We start from the raw sequence: 23,175 nt of genomic DNA on the forward strand, positions 1-23,175 counted from the left end.
GAACATTTTCAAGTGACTGATCATTATTCGACATTTTCAGTTCGGCCAACTGAAACATTTAGATCTGATCAGTCACTAGAAATTTTTCAATTGGAGACATTTTTTTTACAGTGCAGGCAGCCTGGATTTTTTTGTTGTTGCAATAATATAGTTTATATTATTTTAAATTAAAATTATGATATATATATATATATATACATATATATATATCATAATTTTAATTTATCTCACAATGTTACTATTTCTTATTTTAATCTCACAACCACATTTATTTTTTACACTGAGGTGGAAACAGACTTCCATGGTTAATAAAGTTTGTGATAGTTTAAAATATATTAATAAATCAATCAATCAAAAAATATAAATAAATTTCTCTGAATCTATTTGGATCTTTAGTTTTGTATTTTTCAGAATTTTCCAGGTGCCGAGAGTCTTTTTTAAAAATGTAATAAATATAAATATACAAAATGAGTAATAAATATGCAGTTACATATACAAGTTTCAACTCTTTTTATACTATCAAATGCACAAAACATGAAGGCGGTGGCCTTGCCTGCAATAAGAGTAGGATGACGAGAGAGAGAGAGAGAGAGAGAGAGAGAGAGAGAAGAGAGAGAGAGAGAGAGAGAGAGAGAGAGAGAGAGAGAGAGAGAGAGATGTGGGGGGAGTGTAGAGGGGCCATATAAAACCCCTGGAGCACAAGCCATGCTTTATCTTGTGACCCGCTCATTTCTGTCTCAGGCACAGGAAACCCCTAAACTCTTTCAGCCCTGCCCCAGCGCCTGCATACACACACCTCAGCGTGCTCCGAGTCCAGAATGGCTGTACGAAGAATGAATGAACTCTGGAAAACCATGGCTCTAGCTTTTATGTTCGGCTTTCTCTTGCTTCACGGTAAGTTTATTTGAACTCTTTTGCAAGCTTAAGTAAAAGTTTTCATATAACATGAGGCATTTTAACATTGTTTAATTGTTTACATCCCTTTCATGTTATTTTATAGTTTGTATAATTTTATTTTTGTATAAATTTTTAGGGGCATTTTATTTTATTTTATAATTTGTCAGGATTCATCATATTTTAAACTGTATAAAAGCATCACTGATTTTGAGCTCTAATATTTGGCTTTTGCTCAGTTTTATTAAAATAATAGTCTCACCTTGATTGATGTGACAGCCGGCAGTTTGTAGTGTTTACTGAGAGGAGGCAAAGTAAAAAAGCTAGTGAGAAACTACAACAAAGGGCTCTGGCTTGGAATGGAAACATGCCGTTGATCGTAATTGCGCGGTACATCCTGCTCTCCGTCTGGGTGGAGCTGGCCAAAACATGGGTGTATGTGTGTGTTTTAGGGACTGAAGAGTTTGGAAAAGCATGGAAACTGTCTGTTAAACATCTTTATCCTGATTTCTGTGACTGCATGTGATGAAACTGTCCTTTTGAAAACAAAACGTACAACTGGATTTATTGTAGACTGAAATGTGGACCACAGTGTTTAGTTCATGTTCTCCTGAAAATAGATGGATGTTTACATTATCAGCCACAGGGATGAAGACAGTTGTATGTAAACGGCACTCTCTTTCCAGAATCCAGGGAGTTCCGTTATTTTTTTTAAAAAAGGAGTAAAAGAGCTGGTTTGTAAGTAACGCCCATGTGGGCAGGGCAAAGCTATACGCCCCATTCCCTTCTCCCAAGAGGTGAGAGTAATGCCGTTGAGTAGATTTAACGGTGTAACCAGTCTGGTTTGAACACGGTGCAACTTTAATCAGGAAAATGTATGTTAAAATGTAAAAGAATGATTTGTAAAATGTAAAAACTATGATTTTATATTAGAAAAAGTTAGTTGAACAACAAAACCACGCTTCCATAGCAAACAAACACTCACACAGCACATAATCAGTTTTCAAGCTAAATAAAAAAAATTGAATTAGGCAGCCTGCTACCCTTGTTAGAGAAGAGAAACCTGCGTAGTTTGCCAAAGCTAGTATTTAATGTGAAATCTGAGGTTAACTATATTCCTATAGTTCTCCTCAAATGTCCTGCTCAGTGGTTTTAATAAAGAGTAATGTGAGACTGTTGCCCGGCTGAATTCATTAGGGTGCAACAGCCATGCTACCGTTAAGACTTGGGAAGTTGCAAGAAGACATTGTTAAAATGAAGCCTCTTCCCCTCCCCACCAAGAGACCGCGAAGAACTATACGTTTCCATTCCCACCAGTCTGTTAAATGCTTGGCACTTCAGTGCAATTGGCACTCCAGTGAGACTTTCCCAATCGATGGTCAGACAGAACATAGCAGCACTTTTCAGCCAACTATGGAAATATGTGTACATCAAGAGGGAACAGGTTCTAATGTTGCAGTGCGCCATTTAAGTTCAGAAATTGCATTAAAGTTCATCATATCCAACTTAAATGCTTGCAATTCAAACTGATCTGTGCAGACATTAAACATAATTAAACTCTTTGTAAATCTTAAGTTAGCATTAACATAGTTTTGGATCATAAAATATCACTTTAGTTTGTTAAGGGATACTTTTCAAGTCCTGCCTCAAGGACAATGTTTCTTGTTAAGTGACTCTTAAATTTGTTTTTGCCATGCATCTATGGCTATTTTTGTAGCAAAATCAATACATTTTAGGAGAAATAAATCGTTTTGAAATAAATAGTTTGAAATGTAAGTTGTTAATCCTTAATAATCTTCTACTGTAATTTTTAAATTGAATTTGTTCTCATTCAAACATTGCTCAAACACAATACCGGAAGGCCATTGACAGAATCCTGAGGATTGACAAATTTTGGTTGTAAAAGCAATCTTTTGTTCATATATTGAGCTGGCAGAGGTCATGGGTTTGATAACACTAATACCTAAAACAAATGTACATGTAAATTCACCAAAAGAGAAAGACTGGTCTGAAAAACCTTCAATTTATGGTAACCGAATCAGCGGTTTCAGCATGTGGATAGTCAACCACACGCTACAGTTGCTGCAGAATTAAATTAACCTAAGCTAAGTGTTTAAAAAGGGTCAAATTACATGGTATTTGAATAAGGCCTCAGAGGAAAGACTCAGAAGATAGACGTACTGCATTCCAATCGGCCACCCATGGTTCAAATGTTACAGTGACCTCCCATTGCAAGTTTTGCTCTTTTAGAGGTGTAACCTTCCTCTGATGGATGGCAAAGGGCAAATCGGAATGATTCGCTATGACAGCCTGTTGGCAAATGTGTTTAGCTGAGCTCACATTCACCCCATAGTTATGTTAGCCACCCAAATGACATGCTAAATTTCAGTTACCACCTCTTCCCATGTTGTGAGTTGAGCCATTATACACCCTAGTAGCTATGTGGCATTTCAGTGGACAGATGCCAAGATGACGGTTGGTGCCGCCCAAACGTCATGAAATATTATTGAATCTGGCTGCATTTTGAGCTCAACGGTGAGTGAGAAAACACCTTCACGCATCTTTAGCTCCCTGGCAGTCCTAGCGTCCCTGAAGCAGGTCTTTTCCCAGTCCTAATACTGCTACTGTGAGGTATTACAGTTAGATATCTGGATAAAATCCAAGGCCTAGATCAACTGTACCAACAGGAGCCAATTCATCCTCCCTGATCTGAAGGGAAACTTCCGGATGTTTAAAGGCACTATTATCACACACATTTTTATTTCATCGGCCAGTATAAGCAAAGCTATTTAGTGGACAGCAAATGAATATTTTCATGGTTTTAGTCACACAAAGACACATAGTCAAGCCAAAAAGGAAGAGGAAGTTTATGCATGCCTGTGCATTACGCATGATAAAAACAAATTGGATGGCAGAAGTCACTACAGGGCAAAGAGATAACTGATAAGCTCATATCTCCATACCTTAGTTCTGGAATATTCTCCTTGGCCGACAATGCACTGTTCGGCCAACAAAAACATGCAGCTGCCAGTTTCTCATGGCCTTTTGCTATTGCCTGGCATTCCTGCAGTCCCAGGCCACTTCGGTGAGGTTAGTCATATACCCAGGAGTAGGAAGCCTATACACAAATGCTGGAGGAGATCTTACATCACTCTGATTTGGGTGTGCTCTGTCTCACTGGGCTTTTCAGTGACGCAAATTGATTGAAACTAAAAGGGTGAAAAAATAAGCAGTTCATTCTCTGATTATGTGAACAGATCATCTGAGCAAACAGTAATTATGGCAAGTTACATGTTTAGACATTTATGCCCATCAGCCCACTTATAATTAAGAAAAAGATACAAAACAACTATTACCTATCATATTATGAACTAACACAAACAATCAACTAACAGTCATGTTTAATAAACTGAAAATCATCTTAATCGAGAAAAACAAGAAAATCTGGATTCATATCAGGGTTTGTTGTTGTTGCTCTTGTGAGTCTGTTATTCTGTAGTTCCCCTGGCACTCCAATGCAGTTTTACAGTTATATTATTGCATCTCACAGCTGGCATGCAGCTTCCAACAACTCTCACTCTGACACAGCACTGGTAATATGAGCATCCAAAAACCAGAGTCCAAACATTAGTGTGTAATTAGCCTGTGGTTCAACAAAATCTGTAACAAGCAGAAACTCCAAGACACTTGGACCAGTCTGCTGGTTGAATCATCATATTAGTCAAATAGCAATTTGAAAAGTGATGGCAAAGTTTCAGCTCTAGCTGTAACCTTCAGGATAAAATCTGTTCACTTTGACGAGAAACTTGTGCAACATTCTGCACCTTTTTCCATGATTAAGGTTAAAAAACTTTAAATTTTCATATACTTTCATAAGAAAAAGAAAGAAAAAAAAAGAAAAGAAAAAAATAATTATATATATATAAAATATGCGCCAAAAGTATTGGGACAAACATTTGTAAAAGAATGGGTCGCTCGCTTTAGTGAATTCGTGTGGTACCACGATAGGATGCCACATGTGCAATTAGTACATTTGCGAAATTTCCTCACTGCTAAATATTCTACGGTCAACTATTAATGGTATAACAAATTTTGTATAACTGTGTATAACAAAGTGAAAGCAAATCAGAACTGCAGCAACTCAGACACGCAGTGGTTGGCCACGTAAAATCACAGAGCGGGGTCAGCGCATACTTAGGTGCACAATGTGCAGAAGTCGCCGACTTCCTGCAGAGTCAATAGCTTTCAGATTAGCACAAGAACAGTTAGAACTTCATGGATATGTCTGGCAATCCGATGGACGAGTCTGAGTTTGGCATTTGCCAGAAGAATGGTACTTGCCTGACTGCATTGTGCCAAGTGTAAAGTTTGGTGGAGTGGGGATTATGATGTGGGGTTATTTTTCAGGGGTTGGGCTTGGCCCCTTAGTTCCAGTGAAAGAAACTCTTAATGATTTAGCATAGGAAGACATTTTGGACAATTTCATGCTCCCAACATTGTGGAAACACTTTGGGGATGGCCCTTGCCTGTTCCAACATGACTGCACATTAGTGCACAAAGCAAGGTCCATAAAGACATGGATGAGTGAGTTAGGTGTGGGGGAACTTGACTGGCCCGACCTCAACCCAATAGGGCCCTTTGATATGAATTAGAGTGGAGACTGTGAGCCAGGCCTTCTCGCCCAACATCAGTGCCTGACCTCACAAATGGGCTTTTCGAAAAATTTCAAAAAACAGACTCCTAAACCTTGTGAAAGCCTTCCCGGAAGGTTTGAAGCTGCTATAGCTGCAAAGAGTGGGCCAACTCATTAAACCCTTCGGATTATGAATGGGATGTCATTTAAAGGCAGGCGTCCCAAAACTTTTGGCAATATGGTGTATATTCACAGAAACATAGACATGATATGCTTAAACAGATCAAATAAATCCAATTAAATAACAAACACTGTTTTTGCTTTTGATGGATTAAAAAAACAATCTATGAACAGTGCTGTTTCATTAATTGCTTATCACGTACAAAGATGAAATGATATAGGGGTTTTTTTTGTTCGTTTTTTTATATTTGTTAAATGCATGTAACTTTATGGCGAATTTTGCAGTTCTATGGTGGTTTTTGCCATTATGCCTAAGGAATAAACAGAGTTAATGTGGCTTGGCTGAACGTCTTTAACCAGTGGGGTAATTAATGTTCAGCAAGCAGCACAACACTGGGGCAATTCTACCTAATGTTCCCTAATTGAAAACATAAGATTTTATCCTTTGCTTGCCATCAAAAGCACGAGGACTTTCTCACAGCAGTCTTTCCTCCTAACCACAGTGTTACAGAGCCCAGGGGATTTGTTACGGTTAGCCAGAAAGTGAGAGAGGGGGCAAAACCCAACCCCAGTTTTTTCTTTTGTGTGATGAAAATTATATGAGAGAGAGAGAGAGAGAGAGAAAGAGAGAGAGAGAGAGAGAGAGAGAGAGAGAGAGAGAGAGAGAGAGAGAGAGAGAGAGAGAGAGAGAGAGAGAGAGAGAGAGAGAGAGAGAGAGAGAGAGAGAGAGAGAGAGAGAGACGTATCAATACCGCCACACTCATCTTTCTGTTGTGGCCTTTTCTCCAAGCATTGTATAAGCTGAGCATGGCAGCGGATCAAACATTTAGATATCCAATTACATTGTCTGAATCAATTTGCATGATGATGTCAAAGAACAAGAGCCTGGATATGGTCCATGGACATCTGCAGCCACGCAATGCTTTTGGTGCTGACAGTGAGCTGCAAAAAGAGGAGGCAGCTGGTAGCTGGAGGGGGGTGACAAGATCATGCCTGTTTTGGTGTTTTGGACAGTAGGGGGTGCTCTTTAAAAAAAAGTTTTTTTTAATGTGTTATAAAACACTAAAATCATCAACATTCATTAACCAAACCATTAATTAAAGTCTCAAAGTATCTGCATAATAGCGATCTAGATGGTTCTTAACAGCAATGGAAATTAACAGTAAAAAAAAAAAGTGAATGAGACGTTAGAAGAACAGTAGAGGAATCCATTAATAGGTGGTCTGTGTATTAAATATACATCTTAAATTGGGTCCAAAGGGGTCAGGAATGGGATCATTACTGTGTGCGTGTACACTGTCTATAGTTCCTATCAGGGATACCTACATCCTGTCTGGCTTGGGGAACATTCCACACCTGACACTAATTTGATTAATTCCTTCACCCCATTTTTGTTTTGTTAGAAAACAACTGGGCCGTGGGCTCATTGCTAAGTAAACTCTCAGGGATCAGCATGCTCGCAAATGGAAATAGTTCTCCCGTAGTTGGGGTGGATAGAGTGACCACTGGATTTCTAGTGTCCGTTAAGAGAGCCCATGAAGTTCTTTGACCTTTTGAGAAATAATATTTTGAGATCACACCAACAGTGCATCACAAGGGCTTCCGCTGTAAGATTTTTAAAAATACACAGAAAATAATACAACTAAAAAAAGTTAAATACAAAATGAAAAAGTCAAGTTTTTCAGAACAAACTTTAAATGTTGGCTTGACAAAGTCTAGTAAGAAAGTTGTATAACTTAAAACCTCTTTTCCAACAGAGAGAATTATAGATTTTTCAAAAGAAATTAACAGGCTCTTTTTTTAACGGACACAAGAAATCCATTGGTCACTCTATCCAGACAGACAGACAGACAGACAGACAGACAGACAGACAGACAGACAGACAGACAGACAGGCAGGCAGGCAGGCAGGCAGGCAGGCAGGCAGGCAGGCAGGCAGGCAGGCAGACAGACAGACAGACAGACAGACAGACAGACAGACAGACAGACAGACAGACAGATAGATAGATAGATAGATAGATAGATAGATAGATAGATAGATAGATAGATAGATAGATAGATAGATAGATAGATAGATAGATAGATAGATAAAAGGATGTTGCAGGTTTATGTATATAGCAGTAACTGCACTAGCCATTATTTTTAATCGAAGGAAACGTTGACGTGTTAACTAAGCATTAATGGCAAGTAAAGCCCCTTATACTGGGGTGTCCATGAATGAGGTGTTTCTGGGAGGTACAATAAATTAACAATAAATTGTAGCATTTCTTTGTTGTTTAGAATTCAGTATTCCCATAATCAATTAGTCTTTTATTGGTTTAATGTACCGCAACGTCTTTAAAGAATGATCGTGACTTTTTTCGTATGCCAGGTGACCTGTAAATGAAAAGTGAAGAAGAAAAAAAAGGGTTTCCATTGCAGTTTTGCTAAATATTAGTTTTCCTAATTACCTAAAAAAACATAATGCTAGCATAAAACGCTTTTGTAATATAAGGGAGTTTTGGGAAATGTATATTTTCCATTGAGCATATTTTCAATACGCAATTTAAATTTGCGCAATTTGAAGGGTAATGGAGACGCAGCTAGTGAGAGACAAAACGATTGACCAAATGAACGCTAGATGGATTGAGCGCTATATGTCTGTCCGGACGGACTGCCGAAGAGAGGTATAGGGCTGCAGCTGGCTCTGGTCACCAAACGATGCTCTCTATACGGCCTGGGTGGAGAAGCCATGATTCCCAGGCTGCCGTCCAGCTTAACAGGCTGCAGACGTCAGGTTGATGTTAAAGCACAAAGTACACTGGGCGGAGAGCAGTTCCCTTGAGATCTGTGCATCTGGTGATAGAGAAAGATGGACTCCACCCTGCTGGCCAACACATTAGGGATTATTAGAGTGAGTCCGTCATCGCACTCTTTCCTCTTTTGCTGGGCTGTTTACTGTTTGCTGGGTTTATCGTGTTTCACCCAGACCCAGAGATAGGTGAGAGATAGGAGATCTTCAGATGGCCTTCTGTCCCACTAAACAATCACATTACAGATCTCAGTGAGGAGGGGAGAACAAGAGGAGGTCTTTGTTAGGAAGCTAGAGACTGTCCCAGAGCTCAACAAGCTTGTGATTTAAGCATTAATGTGGGTATTTTAGAGATTAAAGATACTTCCTTATGAGCCGTAAGAAGGCAGATTGCTTATCGTTGTATTCCCCCTGGGATACAGAGTCAGACCAGAAATCTTCTAGAGTCAGAATGAAAGCAGACGTGCCTTTAGATTCCCAGAAAGAAAAAAAATGTTTCTGGGAAAGTTACAATGACATCTTTTTTGGTCCCATGAGACATTTAAAGAGACAATGATCAAAAGATGATTTAAAATAAGGCAGAAAAAAAGGTCATTTGGAGTGATTCTGCTCGATCTCAACAGAACTTCATAATATACATCAAATCAAGATCAATTCTTGAAATCTGAAGAAAATGAAAATTCCGTCATCTGCATAACTGTCCATTTGATGAGATACGTACTTTAAAATAACCAAAGCATTTAAGGGGCATCTTGCATGTTTCCAGAGAATGTGGAGGAAGGAGTCGTTAGCTCTCAGGTTTATATCAGAGCCGTCAGGCTGTGTCTGGCTAAGCTTACTGCCATACGTCTTTTCAAGCACAGCTGAAAGCACTGGGGATTTTGTGAGTCTTTGCCTGAGATTGTCTCATTACATCAGACAAGACATTCCAGAACACCATGGAATAGATTGGAGCTATTCAGAAATCTGGAGATCCCATTTTGTCCCTGTTGTGTCAATTTCCTTAGGAAAACAATGAAAAACATGCACTGAAGCTGTTAGGTGGAGCCCCTATTATCACTCTTCCAGGTCTCTGTTTGTGCTTGCTGTCAGGGCATCCAGATGTCAGATTGATTAAAAGATCTCATCTCGCTGCCACACAAATTGTGTTAAATATTAGATGTCAAGAGGAATATCTCATTTTTGATGAAAATTTGTTTTATGCCTTTGTTGTGGTTTAATTATAACATATGACCAACTTCATCAAACTAGAATGTGCATTCCCCGATCTCTAACGATCTCTAAATAAATGTATGCATAACATTTAAGCATATGTTCAGACAGCATGCTTCCTGACTGCCCACTTAAAAACTGGAAAGTACTTTCCCAATCTGGTGAACTCAGATTTGACTGGCTGACTTTACGCAACACAAGGTTTCCATCAGCCCGATTGGAAACTAGTTGTGTTCACAAGGTTTAATCAGAGGTCTGACTATGAGAAATAATATTTACATGGAAATTCACAGCTTACCCAAGACTTACTCCCAAATTGCCTAGAATGACCTCATTCACCATAAATATCAGTGTTCCCTGCTATATGGATGATGATGCTGTACCACAACAAAAGCCATGTCTCTGCACTCTACAATACTGCAGAAATGCACTTTTTGCATACCGTTTATATTTGCATTTTAGCATTAACACTTAGTTATTATCGTAAAACCAAAAATGTATGATTTTGGATGCACTAATTCTAATCTCACAGACACATAGCTATTATTTAAGACAGAAAGTATGGAAAACAGGACGTTGCCACTGTGTGCTGCTTTTAGAAGTAGGAGGGATATTTTGTTTCTTCTCACTTGTAGAAAACACACAAATACAGAAGTAAAGGTGTTCACATATGCTGGTCTTGTTTTATGTGATGTTAGGAGAAGAGGGAACATTCCTCCTAACAGTTATTATATCAATAAACATGTCAGGTTTTGGCATGTGTAGGTCAGTGCTTGGTTTTATTAACATTTTTAAGAGCTGTAGGATGCATGCCCAGTTCAGCCAATTAAAATATATGGCGAGCCGCTCACAGTATCAAGCACGATAGACCCACTTACAAGATACTCAAGAGTGTATCTGTAATGAGGGAGGGGTGCTTCATGCTGTAAGCGCCGGCGAGTGATATCATGGTGGCCAAGCACCCTTAAACAGAAAGCACAAAATGCTAAGAAATCACAAACAGAGGTATCATTGCAATCAACGAGATCTGAGTTTGATCAATCATAGACTGTCATTTCTTTTGATGTTTTAAAGGGATTGTTCACCCTTCAAATTTTGGGCTCCCATTCACTTCCATTATAATGCTTGGATTAGCCAGGATATTTTATATATATATATATATATATATATATATATATATATATATATATATATATATATATATATATATATATATATATATATATATATATATATATATATATATATATATATATATATATATATATAAGGTATATATATATATATATATATATATATATATATATATATATATATATATATATATATAAGGTATATATAAGGTATATATCAGGTAAATACATTCAGAGTTTTATATATATACTATTATTATTATAGTATATATAATATATATATATAGTATATATATATAAAACTCTGAATGTATTTGTCTGAAAGAAGAATGTCATATACACATAGGACAGCTTGAGGATGAGTAAATCATCAGGTCATTTTTATTTCTGGGTGAACTAACCCTTTAACTAAAAAGATTCATCAGGGTCCATTGTTCCAGCATCGCTGCCTTACAATACAGTAGCCTTGATTGAGTCACACCTGTTGAGACAAATGTAGAATAAGTTTATGATCAGGGCGTGGCAGATATCTTAGTACTGTTAGTTAGGAAAACACAAGACCACCCAGCATGATCTCCAGATGGCATTCTGAAGCCTGCGTGACAACGAGTTTGATGGCAAGACGTGTGGTGTCCTAAATTACAGCAGAATTTGTTAGAGCTCAATTTAGAGCTCAGCTGCTCAAATGCCCAACAAACCTTATGTGTAAACTGAAAAATAAACTACTCAAATACCGCAATGCACCAGTTTTAACAGTAGAATTAATGTAAGTGTTACTAGTTTAAATGTACTTTTATTGTATTTCACAGTAAAATCAAAACTCTTTTTTTTAAGTAGATTGAGCTAAACTTTTACTGTATCCTAAATATTCCATCAAGAGCAATATCTATAGCCAAGATGATTTGTCTTCAAAAGTGAAACCTCAAGTATTTTTCTTGTATTGTTACTTTTAGCAGGAACACGAGTTCAATGACTTTTCAATATGGCATAGTTATTTGAGGATGCAACACCTACAACAAACGAGGAAATGAATTCAATCGTACTTTACACCCAGGCACACGCTTCCTGCATTCCACGCCTCTAGACAAAACTCTTTCTTAGGGAGTGTGGTAATGTACAGCAAAGCCAAAGGTCTTGACTTTTCGAGGGTGATGTTTATTTGCTCAGTCAGTGTCGGCAGCATTGCCCTCCTGCTTAAGTTATTAATAATGCAGAGTGGCTGTGCAAACAAGACACATTTTTGGAGAGGGTGGAGACAGAAGGGCGTTAAACAACAGTCAGGAGGGTCCAGGCCTTAACCTCTTCTCAACCTCAGGGTTCACCTACCACCCACATGCTAACATTGAACAGCAATATCTCATCTGACACTCAAGTTAAACCCTGCAAGTGATTGCGTAGTAATATACGAAATGTAAGCCGAAAATCTATTGTTTCACAAAACTTTTAAAATGGTATTTTTTTAAATTAATATTAGGGTTGTCTGTATCAATGCTGTATGCAGAACTGTCAGCAACACCATGGCAAAATAAATACAAATTTTGAGTTGTCAATGTGAGTTCGCAATCAGAATGCAACCAGTGCAATCTGATTAACAAGCAAATTATTATAATATACTGGAACACATGACTCTTATGAGATGGTTCTTTATTGTTAAAGATGAGTTACTGGTTTGAATTGGAGAGAAATTCATATGCAAGCAAAGTGGATTGAAATCAAGAATAAAATAAAATCTGGACAAATCAAGCGCTTGTGACTTCCTGTTTTAATAGGAAATGCATCAACACTGGAAAAAAGTGACTAGTTGGCAAAGATGGAAGTTCTGTGTTTGAGATGATCTTAAAGCTAAATGAATGAGATCCCATTGTAATTGCTGTTATGGATAACATGTTAAGTTAAAAGAATGTAAATGAATGATCTTAAATTATATTATTTATTGATAAAATCTAGAAATTAGAAAAATTAAATGATATAAGCTTTCTGGAAGAAAAAAAATAACAAAGATGTAGGGCTTCGGGTCATTTTGTAACACGGGTCATTTTGTAACACGAATCCAGTCACCAAGTTGAGGAGGGAGCACTGCTCTATCAGCCCAGTGTCTATCAACCCCAGTTTCAATTGTAACTTGAAAATAATGCTTTATTTATTTTTATGTCGATGGATACACGTGCTGGCTTCTTAGTGATACATTACAACAACAGCTATAATAAAAGAAAAACATGGGCAAAACGGTCTCTCTAAGTAAACTTTGATCAATGCATGCGAGTGCTTCCGTATGTTCGAATATGACCAGTCATTTCGCCGTCTTCACCCGCGTGTAGAGCCAGAAGACGCGAATGAGAATATTGAGTGCTCTTTCAAGTCTTGCGCTTAAACGGACAAACTAGTGTCACACAATAAATATATCAACATGTCCATCTTGATGAGTATCCAAGCAGACATAGTCTGAAAATGCCTTAAGTGAACTTTATACAGTCGAGAAAGACGACACATGGCCCTGCATTAGGTCTTAAAGGAGCAGTAGCCTTTACTGCTGTCTGTGTAATGTCAAATAAATGATAAGGACATCACTCACTGCTCTAGCTTTTGTAAGTTTAATAAGGATTAATCTTTAATTTAAACAGTTAAATTTGCAGTTATTTTACATTTGATTACTTTATTAAATTTCTCTACCTAAAAACTAATGTTAGACCTACCTGAAAAACCTGAAAAGCATTGTTTATTTTATTAGTATCTTGGCTCAATAGTGTTTATTTATGCTGCTGCTTGTATTTAATTATTTGTTCTTATTTTCTTTATTTTTATTTGACAGTAGTCCTTTTTCCCTGAACATAGCAAATACAAAACCGCACCGAAACCGTGAACCTAAAACCGTGATACAAACCGAACCGTGAGCGATCTGTACCGTTACACCCCTAGCGTAATGTATGCGAGGGGGTACCACAAAAAGTTAAAACATTTTAAAGGGTGACATGACCAAAAAAAGGTTGGGAAACACTGTATCAGTTCAACTTAAAGCCTGTGTTGTTTGACATATGGAATGTTTTTTGTTTCCATGTAGGTTGTCAGGGACAGGAAACAACTGTTGCCACAGCTCCATCCTTAACAGCAACCACAGCAGGAGGAGACACGGCAACAGACCCAGTAAAAAGCACAGCACCAGTTACGGCAGAACACTCAACCCTTGTGATCACCGCTGAAAAAACAATTGAACCAAGCAAATCAAGTTTCCCTGACACTACTGACACTACTGGTATGAGCCATCAAGAATGTCCAAGAAGACTGTATCTAAAGGGGTTTTAGTTGGTGAAACTACTAGGGTTGGATAAAAAAAAAATACTGATTTCTCGATTTCAATCGATTCTCATTTTTATGAACCAATATCGATTTTTAAATCCCAAAAATCAATTAGTCATCTGATTTTCAGTTGATGAATGAACGTAATATTGTAGTGCGCCTCCCATCCAGTAAATCAGAATAATCTTTGGGCTTTGTTACTATTGAGATGAAACAGAGTCTCAGGTTTCAAATGCCTACTTTATTGCGAATTTGAGACACATAAATACCGTGTTGGCACTGCGGGCCACTGCTCAAGAGAATTGGTAGCATGAAGTATGTACCATATATATATATATATATATATATATATATATATATATATATATATATATATATATATATATATATATATATATATATATATATATATATATATATATATATATATATATATATATTTTATTTAAATATATAAAATAACCAATATTGAATCTAAATCAAATCAAATTGCAAGCTTGTGAATCTAAATCAAATTAAATTGTGAAATTTGTACCCAGCCCTATAAACTATTATTTCATTTGTTTTGACTGATATCTGATTCTTTATTATCATCTCCATCAGAAAGCAACACTTCTGGCAACAACAAAAATGCCATCCTGACTACATCCCAACCAGACCAACAAGTAATCTTCACCACTGCTGATGTAAATGCGTTGCCCCCAAAAATCTTGGAGCCAAACAATTCAGCCTCAAATCAAAAATCCACACCATTAGAAGTAAGTCATTTTTAGTCACTGATCTCATGGATTAGAACTCTGGGTGAAAAAAAGAGAACTGTTGTGTGATTGGTCATACATTTAAAGTGGGCGTGGTTAATGCGGAGAAACGCAGATGTTCGCGCACCTGCTTTTCTCGTGAAGTATGTAATGTACTGGCCAGAACGAATTTTCTGGCCAGAACGTTCTTGTTCTTGCCACCTCGAGAAAATGACATTTCTTGGTTCTGGGTATGTCCCAAGCTTCAGTCCCTGTAATAACAAACAGGCATGCATCTATAAATGATTCATTCAAGAATGTTGTGCAAGTTTACTGTTAAAATGGAGCCGTGAACATCACACACTTTTTTACAGCGCTGCTGATCTTCCATGAGGATGTTTGGCTTCACAGCATTTGTTTCTAGGCCGGACCATTAAAGAACGCAATACACACTCATCTCGCAGACATCCAGTAGAATTGTAGGTTCTTGTAGGTTGACAAATTTTATACTTCATGTCCAGTATATCACAATATATATACAGTATACCCCTGTATTACAGTGAGGCCATATCAACATCATACTAATGTACACATCCCTTATCTACCCCAAAAAAGATAATGAGAACAGCTTAACAGTTATCTAAACTCCACTTTACAGTATCTCTACAAGTGCTGTATACTCTGTTCCATCCCAAACCAATGGACAGAATGACTTCAAATGTTTTCAGTTGCTGTCATCTGCGTCCGTGTACATTAGAAAGGAAGGAAGCTTTCTGTCTGAGAGGATAACGTTTAGCAAGGCAGTTTGAGCTGTTGATGCCTGTGAGTTCAAGATTAGGGAGATCCTGTTTTGTCATTCGCTATAAATAATCCCTGCACACAAAAGATGAATGAGTGGGAGAGAAGAGGGGCTTCCTCTCACTGCTGCCATGCGGTTATGAACCCAGGAAAGAGGGGAGACAGAAGAAGTGGGGGGAGATGATGAGCATCTATTGTTGGCAAGAACTGATCTGAGACCAGTGAGAGTATTGTGGATGAGATGATATCATTGATAGGCCAATCTGATACAGGATCAGTAATCTTTTTTCAACACGATAGCCATTGTTCATTCTGGCATGACAAATCATAACCTAAATGCTTTGTGAAAGGCACGGAGAGGTGCTAAACTACAAAACCTCCTCCCTGTTCACTTCCTCTTTTTGTTTTCTATATCAAGGGTAAACTGCAAATACAACAGAAAAGTTTTGTATGAGGCACACATGTCAGGAAGAGTGGGAAATGTTTAAATTAGGAAAGCTGAACTAAATATCAAGGTTTGAAACGGCCAACAAGCATGGTTCATTTGAAAGATAAAATCATGTTGTTTAAATTAATGTAAAAAGCAAACTGTTAGCTCAAATATCCTCAAACACTAAAAGCTGATGTACATGAAAGTTGTGTTTGTTTAACAAGTAAATTTAGGCATCACAATATTATAATATAAAGTATGAAAATCATTTTGATATTGGCTCAAGATTACATTTCACCGTGTTATTAAATTACCTATAACCAATAAAAGGATTATCATTTCCTCACCCTCAAGATGTTCCAAACCTGTATGGATTTATTTGTATTTCTGCTGAACACAAATGAAGATATTTTGAATAATGTTGTAAACCGGGCAGTTGGCGGTAGCTGTTGACTTCTATAGTAGTTTTTACCCCCATACTATTGGTCATTGCACCTGACCAATAAAGAATAGGACTTAACTAGCCATTTAAATTTTGTTTGTTTGTCCAAAAAAATATATATATATTGTTTGTGTACTGTGCTTAATTAACTGAGACTTCTTACAGCTCTTGTTGGCCTTGTCTGTTTTGTTGCTTCTATTGCTCTGCCCTTTTTTGTAAGTCGCTTTGGATAAAAGCGTCTGCTAAATGATTAAATGTAAATGTAAGTCACTGTGGCCCATCAACTGTTTGATTGGTGACATTCTTCAAATATCTTCATCTGGGTTCAGCAGAAGAAAGAAATTACAGGTTTGGAACAACCTGAGGATGAGTAAAGGATGACAGAATTTTCATTTTTGGTTGAGCTATTCTTTTAAGTGAGCATTAGATGAAGTCAAAGGTGTGAGCACATAAAAATGTCCAATATCTACCAATATGGATTGACAGTAGTACCAATATCGTAACATACCTATGACAAACAGTCCTGCTTGCTTGTTAGGGGACACCCTGAATCAACATCACATGATCCGGTTATAAATTATGACTCAAAATGCTTTTGAAACTCACTAATATTTAAATAATATATTGCCGTTTATGTGTTTCTCTACAGACGAATGAAAAGAATGCCAAATCTGGGTCTTCTTCTACAGTTTTCGTGTCTGTGCTGATGAGCGGATTAGTGCTTGCTGGCATAATAGTTGGCATATACTACTTCAAGTGCCATCGCAGGACCGACGGCAAAGGCATGAAACTGGTGAGTGTCAGGAAAACATCCCAGATTGTTACAAATTTTAATATCTAATTATTAATTTACACATGCCTGCTGTCTTAACCTCCAAATCAGTGACTTCAACAACTGTATCTCCATTATGTTCCTGATCAAATTATGAATGTGTTATGCAAGCATTTTTATTACATAATTTATCGTATTTGGTAAAGAATGTTGCCAAGCTTGTAATTAAGAGGGAAACAATTGGCAGCATATCAGAGCAGCACAGTTCCTCCAGCACACGCCCAATCTAATGTTCAGAACCACAACACATACTAGTGAAACGCAAACCGTTTCATCTCCTTGCCAATAGTTCTAAGCTGTTTTCCTTCTCTGTTAAATGATGTCAAAGTATGAAATTGAAACAAAGTGCACTCCTTCGGACCTCAAAAAAGGCAATAAAAAATTTAAAAACACATTTCACATGGCAGGATTTCATAAGTCATATGCTGCTCAATAAATGCTATAGCTTTGAAGATGCATCATGAAATATTCCATCATATAAAAATGAACTTCATATTCTGCACAAAAAAAACTTATTTCAAGGGTCTTGCTCATCAAGTGCTGATTTACAAAAGTTCTTGAAAACGAAATTAAAATCAGATATTGTAGTGTTTAATGCATTGTGGTGTTTAGTAAGTAGTAATTTAGTAAACTGGTTAATTTACAGTACACATATAGAACAATCTCTAAGAACCTCTATTGGTTTTGGTCGTTTTTTTATTTATTTTTTGAAGGCGGAGTACTTTTGTTATTTGACCATCTAAGCACTCGAAGGCTAAATAGAGAGCGAATTGCGACTTTTAATGAATAACCAATCTCACTTAAATCTCTAGAGTTTCTGAAAACATCTTAAAGAGCCCATATTATGTAGACTGGGTAAACCCAGCCTGATCTATCAGTGATTTGGTTTCGCCTGGCAACTCTGTCTGGAAATCTCTACATTCATTTTTACTGCTTCTGTTACACTTTTGCGGGAACCAATCACAGGCGGCTTATCCACCTGGCGCGCTATTGGTGGGCTTAACACGATGACAGATAGAAAAGCGATGGACCGATGCCCATTGATCACGCCTCTTGTTGTCTGATTGGTTAAAGGACTATCCAATTGTGTACAGAGTCATTCGAATTATGTTCGTTTATCACACCTCTTGTGCAGTAGAAAATACAGAGCAGACTCCCCAGACCAATGTTCAATCTTAAATTGAGCTTGCCAGACAACCTATTATGGATTTTTGAAAATTACATTTAATGTGTAACATAGTTCTAAGTGAATTAAAACATCCTGCAACGTTTAAAATTTTAATTGAACGCATATATAAAGTTATTGTCTCTATTGTCTAAACGTAAGAGTCGACTGAGTCAGTTAAACAAATCGTTTTTCAAACGAATCCCATGCCGTTTCATAGCAGTAGGGTTGAATAGTTCTTCCATTGTTTCTCCATCAATGCGGACTCGCACTGGAATTTATGTAAAATCTACTTCATCATTACTGTTTTACAGTGTGTACAATCACTGAGCTTTTTGAAGCCTCTTGACGGAGCTGAAAATCAGTTATCAGTTAGTCAATCACAACAGACTGTGCTGTCTGACCAATCAAAGCAGAGTAGCTCACAGAAAGGAGGGATTTAAACAGACTGATTCATCCGTCGAGTTGTATAAACTCAATATGAACTTCAACATTTCTCATCAAATTCTTCCAAGACCAAATTATCTGAGCTTCACTGATTTTATAGCTCTATGCTCTAACATCTGTGCAACATTTGCTTTATTTGTGTCTATTGATATTCATCCCCCAAAAAAAGAAACATCCCAGGCAAAGTTACAAATAAATTCCATTAAATCTTCTGATCGTTTTTTACATTTTACGAATAATTTTTTTCTTTTTTAATTAAAAAATAATTGCCTTTTATAAATAATTTTTATGAATAAAAATAAATAATTGTTCATTAATTGCCTTGAAAAATGTATGATGATTCACATTTACACTTAATCATTTAGCAGATGCTTTTGTCCAAAGCGACTTACAAATGAGGGTAACAATAGAAGCCATCAAAGCAACAAGAGGACAACAATTTGTAAGTGTGGTGACCGATCCCAGTAAGCCTAGTAAAGTACAGTATCTTTTTTAAGATATATATAATAGGTGCTAGCATTAATGGTCAAGTGTTGACGAATGATGAAAAAGATGTGTCTTTAGCCGTTTCTTGAAAATGTGATTTTGTGCTTCTTTGGGATGGTACCACAAGGCATTGTGCACTAATAACAATAGGCTAATAATAAATAGTAGAAATGATAAAAACTACATAAAAAAGTCACATCTGTTTGTATGTTGTTTTCCTACAGGCAGAGGAGTCTTACATGGCTGATGAGGAGAACCAGGGCAACACTCTGGTGTCTGTGGCCCCTCTGAACCAACCCGAGCCCCAAGAGAAGCCAAGTCTTAATGGCGAGTCACAAGAGGCAGTGAAGCCTCAAAGTCCCCCTGCCGCCACCAATGGCCACTCTACCACCAAAACAGCAGACACAGAGCTGTGAATGAGCCGTTCTGCCAACAAGGGTCTGGGTGAAATGCTCAGTCCCTGCTTCTTAAAACCAACTCAATCTACTGCATATTGACCGTGGCCGTCAGAAGGCACGAGGGAGACTAAGACTCAAATTCCCACATTTACATGTAAATATGATGCAAAATGTTCTAAAGTCACACGGAACAAGTAAACGCGTTTGAATCAAAGTATGGGATACAAATATATAGGATAAAAATGGGATAAAATAATTGGTCAAATAATCCTCCTCCTTACTCAGCTAAATAAATGACAATGTTTGAATACTATATGAAAGATTGTTGTGATGTTATGAAAGTTGTAAAATGCCAGTTATGACAGTGATGATTTATAACAAGAACGTCATATAAATTCAATCAAAATATGATGCAACAAAAGAGGTGGGGAATCTTTCCCATGAGTCATTGCTGGCTTCCATAAGAGCAGTTAGGGCTGGAACATAACACCGGGAGGATCCGTGCTTCTGTCCCAGCGCTCCACAGCTTCCAGCTTAGTGCAAATCACATCACACCATAAAGAAACTCTCAGAATCGAATGGGCGCAAGTTGTGTTTTTGTGTGCGTTGGGTTGCTTGGGTGTTTCTAGACTGTATGAAATGTTATGTTTGTCTTTGTGTACAGTATGATTTGACTAGTTAATAGTCTTGTATAATTTTGTTAATATCACTGCATGACAAAGTAATGATTCTTGGAGTTGGTGAGCATGAAAAATCAGTTTAAGTGTCAACGTGAACTCCATTTCATTGCTGCTAACAACCCTTAACATACAATCCAGCAAAATAATTATGTTGCAATGCCCGTAAGCACTCAGGGTGACAGCTAAATAGTATCTTACATTTCTGGATTGAGTTACACCATACTTTGTAAACCAGTATTATGCTTTTTTTGTAATATTTTTATTCTAGGCATCTATGTAGTGTTAATGGACTGAATGACTGACTAAACCGTTTGAATGCCCTGCCTTCATTATTAGAACTTTCTTGGGTGGGTGAGTATTTTTTTGTTTGTTTTTTTTGTTTTTTTTCTACATTTGCTACTACACTGTAAATAAATCATTAGGCAAAGACAATATGTAATTGGGTGCAGCCAATAAACCCTGGAGTTTACCCGTCGCCTTTAGTTTTAGTAGATTCGCTCCAGTGTAATGGGGAACAGAAAGGACAAAAACAACATTTCGACACTATTTGTCAACCCATATCTTCTTTAAATACTTCACACTTCCTCACAAGATTTCTGACACAAGACTGACTTGACTAAACCTTTGGGTCAAAATTGGGTGCTAGAGTGACTGTATCTCTTGAAATAAACCAACAGAAAATGAATTATAATGTTTTCAATATGAATATATGAACGCAAATACATATGAATATCATGTCCTTTATTTCAACTAAGACATTTTGTTGTAACATTCCGTTGTTCTGTCATATTTTGGATTGGTGTAGTACTAGCATTGTGTTAAACTGATTTATGTTTGTGATAGGAATAAAGTTTTGGAAAATAAATCAGTATGTGCTTATTATTCATTTCTGTTTTACCCCGGTGAGACGTCGTCTTTGTGTACCTTGGATCTATATGATGCAATTTTTCATTAACTTGGCTGCTGGGCTGTAATATATATGTGTGTATATATATGAAATGAAATGCACACATATGTTCTCTCTAATGTTGTCTTTCATTCCTTTATACACGTGCAAAAATTTGGCTGGTATCTAAAGGCCATTTAAGCAAACAGCTGGTTTGTATAAGAGACGGTGATGACATCATAGTGCATGGATTTGGGTGGGGCTCGGTGGTCCCTCATCAGTTTAAGAGAAAGCAAGTCAGCATTAATGTGTTACTGACTGCTGAGTTCTGCAACTAATTGTGCTAAAACTAAAAGCTGTTAATGGGATAGTCATATCACCACAAATATCTCCTGGAAAATCAAAAACCTATCTCCAGACCCATATCTATGGAAGCCCATTTCAGCCACCAAAAAAATAATAATTTTAATTGCTTTTTTATCTCAGAATTCTGACTTTTTTCTCACAATTGCAAACTACAACATCAGAATTCTGAGATATAAACTCCCAGTTGCGTGATATAAAGTCACAATTCTGACTGAAAAAAAAGTCATAATTGTGACGTTATATCACGCAATTGCGAGTTTATATCTCAGACTTTTGACTTTATCATGCAATTATGAGAAATTCAAAACAATGTTTTGAACGGTTATGAATCGGTCTATTGATTCATGATTTGGATGATCCGAATCATGAATTAATACGCTGATTCATAACCATTCCAAACATTGTTTTGATTTCGGCCCATCACTAAGTCGTTATTTAGTTTTTTTGCGCACAAAAACAAAAACTATTCTCGTCACTTCATAAAATGATTGTAGAGCCACTGTAGTGAGATGGGCTTTGTAACACCATCTTTAGTGCCTTTATGGGTCTTAAGAGAGGAAATGACATTGTGTCACTGAAGGCCTTTCTGAGCCATCGGATTTCAACAAAAATATCTTCATTTGTGTCCGAAGATGAATGGAGGTCTTACGGGTATCGAACGAAATTAGGGTTAGTAATTAATGAGAGAATTTTCATTTTTGGGTGATCTAACCCTTTAAAACAGTCTCAACTATCTTGATTAGAAAATTAAAGGTGCAATGTGTAAAGATTAGCAGCATCTAGCGGTTACAAATTGCAACCCTTCACCCCAAATCACATAGAGAAGCTACGGTGACCGACAGGACAAAGACTTTGTCGTCTGAGACAGCAGAGAGCAGCTAGCACTCTGTAGAGCAGTTTGTCCAATTAGGACTACTGTAGAAACATGGAGGCACAAAATGGTGACTTTGACCCTGTTCCACATGGCACACTACATGTGCACTTTCGGTCTTGTGGACTCACAATAGCCACTGCGTGTGCGTTAAAGGGTTAGTTCACCCAAAAATGAAAATAAGATGTTTATCTGCTTACCCCCAGCGCGTCCAAAATATAGGTGTATTTGTTTCTTCAGTAGAACACAAATGAAGATTTTTAACTCCAACCGTTGTTGTGTGCCAGTCATATAATGGTGTGAATGGGTAACAACTCTATGAGAGAAAAACAAACAAACAAAAAAGCATGCTTAGACAACGTGCACAAAAACCCTGCTGCTCATGACGACACACTGATGTCTTAAGACATGAACTGTTCTGTGAGCAACCGAACAGTATTTATGTTATTTTTTTTACCTCATATCCCGGTCTAATATAGTTTTCCCATCCGCTATTACTTT

The 23,175-nt window shown here is 37.2% G+C and overlaps 1 protein-coding gene across 1 annotated transcript; it reads left to right on the forward strand.

The window, feature by feature from the left end:
* Window positions 1–697: 697 nt before the first annotated feature.
* Window positions 698–21,416, forward strand: cd34 (CD34 molecule). Its single transcript, XM_067445800.1, has 5 exons — window positions 698–894; window positions 13,901–14,092; window positions 14,740–14,894; window positions 17,193–17,336; window positions 19,698–21,416. The coding sequence occupies exons 1-5, from the start codon at window positions 819–821 to the stop codon at window positions 19,887–19,889; spliced, it is 759 nt and encodes a 252-aa protein (XP_067301901.1). The 5' UTR covers window positions 698–818; the 3' UTR covers window positions 19,890–21,416.
* Window positions 21,417–23,175: the final 1,759 nt, after the last annotated feature.

The sequence above is a fragment of the Pseudorasbora parva genome, chromosome 6 (assembly GCF_024679245.1).
Source record: "Pseudorasbora parva isolate DD20220531a chromosome 6, ASM2467924v1, whole genome shotgun sequence".
In the NCBI taxonomy this organism is placed as follows: Eukaryota; Metazoa; Chordata; class Actinopteri; order Cypriniformes; family Gobionidae; genus Pseudorasbora; species Pseudorasbora parva.

Bases quoted from the DNA above. Each gene is read 5' to 3' on its own strand.
- cd34 (XM_067445800.1), top strand. From the start codon at position 819: ATGGCTGTACGAAGAATGAATGAACTCTGGAAAACCATGGCTCTAGCT. The intron at 14,895-17,192 runs GTAAGTCATTTT...GTTTCTCTACAG, and splicing joins AAAAATCCACACCATTAGAA to ACGAATGAAAAGAATGCCAA. The intron at 17,337-19,697 runs GTGAGTGTCAGG...GTTTTCCTACAG, and splicing joins ACGGCAAAGGCATGAAACTG to GCAGAGGAGTCTTACATGGC.